The 12,827-nt window shown below is 44.2% G+C and overlaps 1 protein-coding gene across 5 annotated transcripts in view; it reads left to right on the top strand.

The window, feature by feature from the left end:
- The first annotated feature begins 2,775 nt into the window (after positions 1-2,775).
- Parp15 (poly(ADP-ribose) polymerase family member 15) overlaps positions 2,776-12,827 on the top strand; it is a 43,195-nt gene continuing 33,143 nt past the window's right edge. Inside the window, exons 1-3 of one of the 5 annotated variants that reach the window (XM_074073276.1) lie at positions 2,777-3,047; positions 6,877-6,990; positions 11,146-11,247. In XM_074073276.1, the coding sequence (XP_073929377.1) occupies positions 2,864-3,047; positions 6,877-6,990; positions 11,146-11,247 (400 nt within the window). In that variant the 5' untranslated portion in view covers positions 2,777-2,863. The other 4 variants (XM_074073278.1, XM_074073279.1, XM_074073277.1 and 1 more) reach the window with 4 other exon arrangements.

Below are 12,827 nucleotides of genomic sequence, written 5' to 3' on the forward strand. Positions count from 1 at the left end.
GATATTACCTGTGGCAGTGAGATGGAAGAAGAACCAAGGAACAGGGATGTGAACATGGCCCTCCCTTCTATATTGGAATGACATTCATCTGCCTTTCAGCGCCTTCATACTGCCCAGGCCTTGAGGGGACACTTGCTTCCAAGGAAGGAAGGAAGTCTCAAGAGGCAGATATCATAGGAGACAGAAGTAAGAGAGGATGTTTGTGATGCTGAAAGAGGGAGAGTTCAAGCGACTAGGGTAGAAATAACTTCGAGAACACAGTACTGCATGGGCTAATGATGCTCTACACTTTTCTCCTTTTATACTTTCTTTATGTGGCTTTCAAGACCTGCTATTCTGATCCCCAGTGGCTCCTTTCCAATCCATCCAGAAGTTGTAATCAGTCCTTGAGTGGCAAGTCACATTGCTGAAAACTAAATCCTTGAAAGGCATTCTCAAACAGCCAGCTAAACCTTCTAGTATAAATAAAAACTTTGCTCTGACTTTATTTCTTCTAAACAGATAGTATGAGGAAAACAGAACCCATTTCTCAGTTCTGGGTCTCCAAATGCTGGAGGATGGGATTGCTGATTTTCATTGTGGTTTGGGGTGAGATAGAGCAGATCCTGGGAGAGTTAGCGTAGTTTGATTGAGGGCTATGCTGCACCCTGCTGAATCTTGTGCACTTTCCTTCCTGGGGTCTAGGGCTGTTTAGGTCAGATCCCCAGTGCCACCTGCAGGTAGAAAGGTGAAGTCTGGAGAAAAATATCTGGACACTGTTCAGCTTTATTATAGATAAGGAATAAAAGCCTAGGAAACTCTCTTTGGACCATTTCTGTTTCTCACCATCCTGAAATTTGACTTCATTATGATTAAGAGATAATATGCAAGGTCCAGCCCTGCAGGGGAAAGCAGCTCCAATTTCAGCAGGGTCTAAGAGTCCTCATCTCTCTTTCAAAGAGAACATAGTGTGAGAACTCCCAGACCTTCCCACCAGTGCTCATTCAGAATGACCTGCTGCTGTGCTCCATCTCTGCCTGCCTTGCTGCTGGGACCTGGGGACTGTCCTTCCCCTAAGGTTGATGACACCAGGAAGCCCTCCCATCTTCTCCCATGACTAGTGTCTTCCACTGTTCCTTCTTTCTACCAAAAATTTAAACATGCCTAAGACTTTCTATGATAAAAAAAATGTTTAAATCCAGGAAACAAAAATAACAACTCCCTGATAACCCCCTAGCTGCTGCCTGTCTCCTTCCCTTACACGGCTACATTTCTGAGAAGAGCCTGCTGGACTTGCTGCTGCTGCTTCCTCCTTCTGTCAGTCCTCAGGCCACTACCCCTTTCTCTTAGCCCTTCTCCCCAGAAGTCAGGGATGCTGGGCCCCCAGCAGACCAACAGACACTGCCCCAACTGACGTACTCTTGGCACTGTAAATACGATGCCCCACCCCCTATGATTGGAAACACTTCTATCATGGGTGAAGTACACGCGCATCCCCAGCCTCTCTCCCCATCTCCAGTTGCCTTAGGGTCCTCCCATGTCCTAGTGCAATTACTCTTCAGCCACTTGCTTCGGCCACCCATGGATGACCATGGAGTCATCTTGATTTTTTCCTTCTTTCCTGACTCACATGTCTTCAATACAAATTTAAATCACTCTTTCTCCCTCTTCCTCTGTACTTTGGTCTCAGCCAGCCTCCATTCACCTGGGATACTTGGACAGTCACTTGGCTGGCCTCTCAGACTCCACTGTAGCCATCTTGCTACAACTGGAATGATCCTGAACAAGGAAATCAGCCATGAAGTCCTCCCCCACTTGCCAGACCTCTAAAGTCAGTTCTTAATCATCCTTAGGCCTGAGGTATACCATAACCTCTCCCAAACTCCCTCACACTGGGCTAGGAACTCTTCTTCATTTACCTGTATTTTCCTTTCCACAGGTCTTATCCACTGTACTAACTCCTGTGCTCCCTGCAGCTGCAAGAGCTCAGTGGGGTTGGGGACTGTGTGTCTCTTGGCTGAATCCATCCTGAGTTGCATGGCACTACACAAAAAAGGGAAATGTACCGTTTCTCCCATGTTTGTTGATATGTAGTGTTCATAGCCCAGGAGACAAAACTTAAAAGAAGGTAAGCATGGAAGAAAGCAAACTTTTGATAAGTGCATTGATTATTGAAAGTCCCAGCGAATGTCATAAGAGGGTCACAGTTTGGGACCAATTTTCTTCTGTTATCAAAGGTCGACCTGTGGCATAAGAAGAAAGTGTCTTTGTGGTTTTTCAAGATTCAGGCGTGGCTTGGGTGAGTGGTAGGCGGTGTTGGAAATACCTCTGTGCAGGCGGAGGGAGACCAGGTGCCTGGAGTTGGCATAAAAAGGCTTAATTATTATTTTTTAAATTTTATTTCTTTTTTTTCTCAGTAGTATTTTTATTTTATTCATATGTGCATACAATGTTTGGGTCATTTCTCCCCCCTTCCCCCCGCCCCCTCCCTAACCTACCCTGCTCCCTCCCTCTCACCCCCACCCCCTCAATACCCAGCAGAAACTACTTGCCCTTATTTCTAATTTTGTTGTAGAGAGAGTATAAGCAATAATAGGAAGGAACAAGGGTTTTTGCTCGTTGAGATAAGGATAGCTATACAGGGAGTTGACTCGCATTGAAAAGGCTTAATTATTGATTAGTCTTTGCTATGGGTGAAGGAAGAAGGTGGAGGATTGGGAATGTTGGGGTGGGGAACACTATTCCAATGCTGGGGCAGCTGAGCTGAAGACAGAAACTTAGCGATGGGAGGGGTTAGTAGGAACTGAAAACGGAAGAGGCAAAGTGAACTTTCCCGAGTCAGGCAGCCTGGGCAGTCTGTCCTGGCTGACTAGAAGAGTCTAGGATGGCTGCATCCGGCTCCTACCGTCTGCTGGTCGAGGGGTCTTGGGGCTGGAATCCTCCGATGAACTTGAGCACAGGGCTGCAGATGTACTTCCAGAGACGGAGTACGCCAAGCTGCAAGTGTGAGGTCTACCAGCAGCCCGGGAGCCCGCCGCACTTCATGGTGCTCTTCGATCGGGAGGATGGTGAGAGAGCAAGGGAAGGGGTGAGGAGGGAGCCACCGGCATGTTCTTCAGGGGAAACTGGTGGTGGGGCACACGAGGCTCCCTCACGGGAAGATGTACTGTCTCCTCCCACGGAGATCGCAGGGTGGAGTGCGGCAGAATGGACTCAGAGCGCACCCGGCTGCTGCGGCTCCTCTGCTCCCGGGCGCCGCCTGGAGGTGGCAGCTGAACTGTGCGCGTCAGTCTATTACCTGTGATCCTTGTCATTCCCTGTTATGATTATTTAAGTGGGGGAAGAAAAGGTAATAAGTAACGTGGGGGAGTCACGGGGATTGCTCATAGGTCAAGGAGATTCAGTGGTACTGAGGTCACTTGGAAGGAAGACAGAGGTACTGTTGCCCTTTTTGGTGTGATATCCTGAGGAGAAAGATAGAACACTGCTGTGTACCTCTATCCAGGGCCTGCTCGTGTCTCCTGTGGGTCTCACGGTGGCCGCACTTTGGGAGGACCCCTGATAATTCTGAGGTGACGTGGGTTGAGAGCTTTGAGCATGGGAAAAGGTCACTCCTACAGAACTCTGAGCGGCTGAGGACTCCTCTGTTCCCCACCCTGTCCCTGTTCAGGAAGGCAGGTCAAGACCCACCTGTTACCTGCTTTCTCAGATCTGCAATGGGAAGATCCAGGGGACTCAGAGACCTGGGACTCCCAGAAGGCCACCTATTCCTCTGGGATTTCATACACTGGTGGTGATCCTCAGGATGTAAGCAATGCCACCTTCCTATCCTTGGACTTGGGGAAGCATGTGGGCCAGAGGAGAGGCAAGGGGGCTCTGGAAGAGATGCAGTGGAGCAGTGGAATGCCCCAGCATTCCAGAAAGGAAAACACAAAAGAGAGAGACAGATTGAGAGCAAGAGGATGGACTGGGACAGGAGACCTGCTTGGCTCAGACCCCTTACGAAAATCAGAGTGCAGTGTTGTCTGGGGATTAACTTCACCAGGGAGGGCTGAGAAGGGCAGTTGCTTAGAGGCAGTCATTCCCCTCTGGCTTTCTCTTCTCCTAGAGTGTTCCCCATTTTGATTCCAGCCATCATCATCCCTATGGAAGTGGCCTTCAGGGGTTTCTTTCTTCTCTGGAATCCCACTGTCTTCAGGAGTAGCTCTGACATTAGGGGCACAGGACACCTGCATCTTGGTCACCTGGAGGACTGCCACCTCTGTGCTAGAGATTCAGTGCAGTGTTTACCCCTCCCCCGTGCGACCCTGATGGCTAAGGTCCGAGAGTCTCTGACTTCTTTGAATCTCTGAACAAAAATAGAAATGAAGTACAGCATAGAAGTACAAACAGCACAAAATACAATTTTTGTAATGATAAAGAACTCAGTTCTAGCCTCAAAGAAGTAATGATGATTTCAGCCTCTCTGATCCTTCCCAGCTTCCAGTCCACTACCTCTGTCCTCCACCCCCAGGCTGGTCAAGTGGTCACTCTTGTCTTACCTCCCAGCACAGATGATTCAACACTTACTAAAACTCAAAACTATTTATGGTCAGAGTTCTTAGGGCATGGAAATCCCCATTAGTTTCAGTTTCCTACTTGAGGAATGATTTTCTCAGAAGCAAGCCATCAGCAATTTGCTAGCAATGGGTGGCTTTCCCTTGTAGTCATAAGCAATGTGTTCTTTTCCTGTAGACACCCTGCACAACATGAAGTGGCCTCAACAGGCACTGATCACAGTGTAACATGGCTTTATTCATACAAATCTGTAATTGACAGATAGTCTGAGTGGCCTACCAGTACTTGCCTGAAGAAATTAGTTTATGGCAAATAGGAAGAAATAGGAAACCAAATCTCACCTTAATAATAGTTAATTGGATTTCTGAATAGTTGAGTTCAATTTGTTTTATAGCCATTTTTTTTGTTTTGTTTTGTCCTGTACTAGGGATTACCCAGTGCCCTGTGCATATTAGGCAAGCATTACAGCACCGAGCTGTAACCTGAGTCCCCAATATAACATTTTGATGATGTTTGAGATATTTGATGACATTTGAGATGTGTACATTGTGCTATATTTCCTAGTCATAATTTGGCTCCTGATTATTGCCTAGGATCCCAAGGATCCTGGGAGTAAGGGAACCCATCTTCTTACATGAAATTAGATGTGGATGACCTGAGGCTGGTGCAGGAGGGAGACTGTTCATGTGAATAAGGAAGGCTGGGCACAGATTTTCCACTCTTCTTTCTCCCAGGATCAACTTCTCCTTGTTGGGGATTGCATACTGATAACTATCGTTATTCTACTGGAATGCCCACGTCCATACTTATTTCAAAGAGGCTGGCAGTTCAGATGCTTGGATGGACTTTATCAATATCCAGGAAATACTGATAGGAATGCAACACAGAGGTACATGACATCAGAGAATGTGGCTTACAAACAGCTTGCTCTCAGCCTTCAGGAGTCCCATCCGGTCCTCAGTCCTCGCTCCAGCTCCGTACAGACCCTCATGAGTCTGAGTGGAAACATCTTCCCTTCCATGAAGAGTGGAGTTAGGGTCTGGCACTTGTTCTCAGGTAGATTCTAAGGTAGATTCTGTTTCTGAGAGGGCACCCAGGGAAGGCCCTGCATGGCCCATCTCCTACATGGCTGGCCCAAGTGGGAAAGCTATCGTGCCTCCCTCTGAGTCCCTCACCCTAGCCACGTCTTCCCAGAGCCACAGATCAAACAGCAGGACATTTGAAGGTCCCTTTTTCCCTGACTTCCTGGCACCATCTCACTGTGTTGGCCACACCCCCTCCTTTAAACTCACTCCTTCCTTGTTCTCCATGTTCTGAGACACGCCGATTTCCCTTTTCTCTCTCTGGTTCCTGCTTCTTCTTTTCTACTCTGTTTACTACTAGATGGGAGGCCCTTATCATTACAAGCTAAAGAGTTGGTTGAAATAGCTTTCTCACCAGGCTCCTGGCCATCTGCTCATAGCTACCCGAGTCATCTCCCTAAAATGTAGCTTTCATTTTCTCATTTTCCAGTAACCAGTGTTCCCTGGCTCTCCATGAGGAACGCTTTCATTCCTTCACTACAGTGTAGAATGGATATTGCTGCTTTTTGAGTACCTACTGAGTGTCAGGTACTTTACTAAGTTCTTTATAATGTTTCTTCAATTTAATACACCCAGCACTGGCACAGAACACTCTCCATTAACCTCATGAATATGTAAGAAGACTACAGCTTTGTTAGAACTACTTTTTAAAGAACGTGCTAAATATGTTAGTCAGGTTTCCATTTCTATGATAAAATACGTGAGATAATCAACTTAAAGAAAGGAAAGGTTTATTTTGGCTCAAACAATTTTGGAGGTTTCCTTCTAAGATCAGTTGGCCTATTGCTTTTGGGCCTAAAGTAAGGTAGGTCATCAAGGTGTAAGCGCTTAGCAGAAAAAAACTTCACCTCATGGTCAAAAGTACAAAGGCGAAGAAGAGGAAGGGACTGGGGCCCAATATCCCCTGCAAAAGCACACCCCCAATTTCCTAATTTCCTTGAATTAGGCTTCAACTCTTAAAGGTTCTACCACCTACATTAGCACCATGGGATGGCAAAGACCCTCCTCAGCTGGAGGGTCCTTCGAGGACACTCCAATTCCAAACCGTACCATTAAAGAGTATAAAGTATGTTTAAAGATGAAAATCAAATATGTTTGCTTATTAAACTTTTCCTCTTTTACTACACAGAGCCTCTCTTGAGAAACTGGCACAGCTATTAATTGATAATGAAGTCCATAGGAATTATTGATTAATTATATAACTGAACATTGTTTGTGTATTGGCCTATTTATTTGTTTATTGATTTTGACATTTTAGTTTGGCTGAAAGTTCTGGAGGAAGAAGATCATGAGTTCCTATGGTCTGGAATAGGAAGATTCAAGTTAACTGTCTGGTTGCCCACTGACTTTGATGAAGCTCCAGTGTCAAGAGGTATGCAGAAGAAAGCATCCTTTAAATCAAGAGCCAAATATTATAAGGATTTGGGACTATGGTGTAGATCACCACCACAGCTTCACTTGTTTTTCTTAAGTCCTGTACAAGTCTATATTCTCTGATTTTAAAACAGTGCAAGCTCTGGGGATGTGGCTCAAGTGGTAGGGCACCTGTGAGGCAAATGTAAGGCTCTGAGTTCAAACCCCAGTATCACAAAACAAAAAAACAAACCAACAACAATAAAACTCAGTGAGAGTAGGAGATTTATAAGGATATTGGCACGGCACCAATAATCCAAACTACAAGTTTTGTAAACTAAAGGTTATAGTCTATGCCTAGCTTTGGGCTAAATAGGATATTGTTTCTTTCTTGTCTTTTCTTTTTTTGCTTTATTGGGGCTTGAACTCAGGGCCTTCACCTTGAGCCACTCTGCCAGTCCTTTTTGTGATTTTTTTTTTTCTGAGATAGGGTCTTGCAAACTATTTGCCCAGGCTGGCTTTGAACCACCATCCTCCTGATCTCTGCCTCCTGAGTAGCTAGGATTACAGGTGTGAGCCACCAGCGCCCAGCTTGGATATTGTTTCTTATGATGGAAGTGAGAAGAGATTTTTAAGTGAATACGAACAGGCTGAATGCTTACTTCTTTGTTGGGTGTTTCTGTGTCCCAAATTTGAGGATATATTGCTACAAGAACTCCTTAGGAACATTATCATTTTCTTTTGGTGGGGGTACAGCAGAGCTCCCAGGAATGGTACACAGCAGCTGATATCTACATGTATTGTGACCCTAAAATAAAGTATCTTTGCCTAATAGCACAAGAAATCTTTGAGAGAAAAATCATATTTTCATGCCTGAGGTCAGGAGAGAATTGAATCTTTTGATCCAAGAAGTCCTTAACACTGGTTCTTGTGCAGCTCTTTTTTAAAAGGGGTCCAGAGAATTCAGTTAAGGCAGAATATAGAGTCCCACCAGTCAAAAGGAAGTTTACCATTATTTTTGCCATATGTTGAGAACAACTCAACAGGTTCAGGTTGAGGCTCAATTGGAGGGAGAAAAGTATCTGTAGTCTTCAAGGGCTGCCATCTTGGAAACAGTTCCCGGCCCCCTCTCTGTGGAGACAGAGAAAGTCCTTAATCCACTGTTTTCCCTCATGGCAAAGGGGTCATATCCCTGGTTTTTGTGACCCCCCTCCTTCTTGGGGCAATTAAGTTTTCCAGTGCTCTGGCTCTCCACATCCATAAGAGTGTTCCCTTTTGGGTAATCAGAGTCAACTTGTTTTGTTGAGTTTCACTGGGTCTTTCACCAACGGGGCTTGCCTCTTGAGGGAAATTTCATAACCATAGCCAATACTTCCTCTTTTTTTTTCTGCAAATAATTGATCTTATTTTTCTGCTGCAACTGACAACTCCTAACCTTTGTTGTTGTTTTTCCATTATATCTTGGTTGGTGAAAATCCCAAAGGCCAAAATTGCTAGTTCTCTAAGTGGAGTTTGAAGATTCATTCATTTTTTTTTTTTTTTAGTTTGGTTTGGTTTTTTGTAATTTTTGATGGCTATCTGGTGCTGACTGGCTAATAAAAGTCAGTCCTAAGTACGTATCCTTCTGCTGAATCAGGGTTGATGTTAGTATATCTCCTTAAGGTTTCTGTTAGTCAAGTTAGAAACAGAGCATCCTTTTCTTCTTTTAATTTTTCATAGTTGATGGTCTTATGTATTGATTTTTTTCATTCTTTTAATTAAACAAGTAATCTTAATTTTTTTACGTTTAAATTTTCACTCCTGATTTGATAATTCCAAATCAGTATTAGGTACTACAGCAGTCCCTACTGACTTATTTGGTTCCCATACATGAATATCATCAGCATAATTCTGAGCCATTGTCCAAATTTCAAGTTTCTTTTCAGTAGAACAGTAAACTGAAAATATGGCATCTGCCCAGGTCAGGTCAAAAGTAGCAGTTAAAACTTTGAATTCATATATAAAAATTTCAGGGCTCTTGGAGAACCATTTGAGTCTGGCTTTGTATTGAGACACATTTGCCATAGAAAAAGGAACATGTATTTGTATTATTCCTGCATTTATCCCTGCTATTTCCCTCAGGGGGCACATTTTATTTGCCTCTGAATGATATGAGGCTCCGTTGTACATTGTTCCAGAAGCTCTCAATTCTGCTATGAAAGGGTAAATAGACTGCAGCTAATAAGACAGAGATGGGACAGGGAATGATACGGCAGAAGTAGGGGACAAGCTAGAAGTTCTGAATAGAGTAGCTGAAGACCTCAGGGTGGTGGGTGTAGTAGAAGTAATAGGACTGGCTGGTGCCTGAGGCTCCTCCTTTCCCTCTGCAATAGCAAGGGAACCTGAAAGAGAGGGTCTGCTGAGGGCTCTAAAAAACTGTCTTCCAGTGGATATTTTTTTGGCAGTACTGGGGTTTATGAACTCAGGGCTTCACGCTTGCTAGACAGGTGCTCTACCACTTGAGCCACTCCGCCAACCCCCTAATGAATCTTTCAATGTGGATACAGGAGCATAATAAATTTTAAATTGCTCTCTGTATTTACGGTTCTGGTGCAAAGCCATAAAAAGTTGAACATGTGGAGTTTCAGACCATTTTCCTTGTCTTTTTCAAAATAGGCCTAATTGAGGAATATTATTAAATCTCAGATTCCTATTTATAGGCCAAGTCTGTCCATTTTCTAATTTATACTGAGGCCATGCTCTATTGTAGAAGAACATTAACTCCTTTTTTCTTATTCCCTCTTCTTTAAAATCCCCAATTTTTTTTCTTCTTTTTTTTTGGTGGGGGAGACAGTACTGGGGTTTAAACTCAACGCCTTGTGCTTGCTGGGCAGGTGTTTTACCACTTGAACAACACCTCCAGCTCCCCAATTCTTTAATGATCAGAAAGGACCAATCTAATTTAGTCTCACTCTGTGCCAAGAGGAAATAGGGAGAAGGAAGTGAGGAAAAGGGATGAGTATGGCCACTCTAATTTCTTATTGGAACTCCTCTATATTTAAGATCCCACCACACCTGCTTTAATTAGGAGCCAAAGACTGCTGTACTCTGACAAGGGGACATCAGAGTACAGCAACCTTATGAAACCATGGAAAGGGGGTACCCTCCCTCCTAGAGCAGTGATTCCCCAGCCTATTCCTATTTCTGGGGCCTCTTGGAAGTCCTTGCTTGCTAAGAGTTCAGTTATTAGGCACATTGAGACCAACAGCTAGGATTAAGAGGGAACAGAATCTCGCTTTCTGACAAGTAGCCTCTTTAGATATCAAAATAGAGATCTTAGGTATTACCAATAAGAGAGAGTGTTTTTCCTTTGATTTTAGAATAATTTTCAATAGCAGTATACACTGGGTGATAGCAATCTTTTGTATTTTAATAGTTTATTTTTAGGGAGTCTGATATTGGGGTGGAGAGTTGGTATTCTGCCTCCTTCTCCAGTTAAATGAGAGAAGGTGGGCCATTCTGCTTCTCACAATGATAAGCATTTGTCCTCATTTAAATTGGTGGTAGTTAGCTGTCTTTGCTACAGTGGAGAGGATTACATAAATGCATAACCTTTCAAATGTTAATCCTAGATGGTGAGATGTTTTCCTAGAATACTTAATTTTCCTTAAATAGAATTGAAGGTCCATTACTTTCCTATCAAAACCTATTCCCCTAAAAATAGAGAAATGAGGTCCAACAAGAGACTGTTTTGGGGTTTGGTACCTTAATAAAATCAGGAAGAAGTGAATGTCTTATCAAAGTCATAGCAGAGCCCAGAGGATGAGCTGTTCTCATGTCCTGCAACCAGTGTGCATATCGAGTCCCCTTGGGAAATATTTGTATGAGATAAAGAAAAATTTGGATAGGTCTTTTATGATTTCTTTCCTTAAGAAGTCCTTAAAGAGAAAGTGAAAATATACTTGGGAGTCCTTACACGCAGTAAGAAGGAAGAATGGTGTTAGCAGCAAGAGTTTTGGCAGATGTAGAGGCTTTTTATTAAGAGTGTTTGATAGGGAGAATAACAAGATGGCGGCTAGAGGTAGGAAGCAGAAAGCGACCCCCCTATAGTGAAATCTTGGAGAGACGCTGGAGACACACTTTGCAGGCATAATCACTGAGAAAAGGCATAACTTTGACCCCTCCACATCTCCAGCCGGTGCAGAGAATCTCCACCTCATGTTAAACGGAGAAACGAGGAGGGCCCCCGGGGCCGCCAGTGGCTGGAGCCCATACGGCTTGGGAAGACACGGACCAGGTGAGCTTCATGATACCGCGGTACCCCCACAGACAAGCCTGGGCCAGAGCAGCATAGCCCCCTGGACAGACAGACCTCCACCCGGGAAAAAAAGAGAAACTGAGTAATAAGCAATAAGAACAGTTAAGACACGCTGGAAAGAGGGTGGGGCGCCCTGAGCGCTGAAGATTGGGGGAAGGGAACCCTTCCCGGGACTGTAAATAAACAAGCCAGGAGGGCCAGAGAGGCTCTGGTGGGAGCGGGGCGCGCACCCAGCAACCAGGAGCGGGGAAGCTTGTGAGAGTGGAGGAGGGAGGAAAACTCCACAGGAAAGGAGGGAAGACCCACTTCCCACGTGAACTGTAAATAAACAAGGCGGCCAGCAGGAGCAGCAGCACCGCCCAGTAAGCAGGAGCAGGAAAGCTTCTGAAAGTGGCAGTGGGAGGAAAACTTCAGAGGAGAGGGGGGAAGACCCACCTCCCACATGAACTGTAAATAAACACACAGGCCTGACAACACGGGGGCAGTGTCACCTTTCCCAGTGCTTGGAAAGGGGAAAGCCTGTAGCAGAGGCTCCTGCACAGGAGAACTCTGAGCAAACAAAGCCTGTGGGACCAGGTGAGTGCTAGCTCACCCCAGAGATCTGCATAAATAATGCTGCCAGCTACAGGCTGAGAGCAGCAGGCAGGCAAGCCACAGTTGCAGATATCACTCTCAGAACTGTCTCCAGATGCTTTTTTTCTTTTTCTCCCTACCTTTGATGAGAGAACAACCGAATTACACCTGCAAGCCGAAAAACTTACTGAAACTGTATTGCATTTGAACTTGGGACACTTGGTGGGGCTTTTTGTGTGTGTGTGTGTGTGTGTGTGTGTGTGTGTGTGTGTGTGTACTTTTGTTCTACTTTATGTATGTGTGTGTGTGTGTGTATGTGTGAGTGTGTAGTTTTGTTCTACTTTATGCATCCCCTTTGATGAGACAACTATAGAACAACATCTGAGGCACCAACTCCAGGACTGGAGATTGAGACAGACACCCAAATTATTAAGATTGAAACTGCATTGCATATAAACTTGGAAGTTTTTTGGTTTTTTTTTTTTAATTTTCTATTTTCCATTTCATTTTAATTCATTTTTATATATAGATATTTCTTGCATTTACTCATTTTTTATTTTTTTATCTTTGATTTTCAATCCTCTCTCTGTCTCTCTAATGTCTGTTCAGCTTACTGTCAATTAGTACACTAACACTCCCTGTTTATACCTTTGAAACTCTCTTGTCTGATACCTTGTTCTGCTTTCTCCCTCTTGTCTGTATATTTGTTTTCCCCTTTTCTTTAACTTCTTGCTTTCCATCTCAGCTCACTCTTCCATTCTAAATATTACCATTGTTATTATTACAAGCTAGAAAATACTTAATTGCACACAGTACAGGGACAGTAACAACACCAAGGAAAATGACGGGAAGACAGAAAAAACAGGGAAACCAGTTTCCCCACAGCAAAAAATTAGTACAGGAACCAGAGGGGAATGAAGAGAACAGAAACTCAGATCCAGACTCCAACAAAATGAAGATAAACTATGCCAAAGGACCCAATGAAG

Source organism: Castor canadensis, chromosome 5 (genome assembly GCF_047511655.1).
Source record: "Castor canadensis chromosome 5, mCasCan1.hap1v2, whole genome shotgun sequence".
NCBI lineage: Eukaryota > Metazoa > Chordata > Mammalia > Rodentia > Castoridae > Castor > Castor canadensis.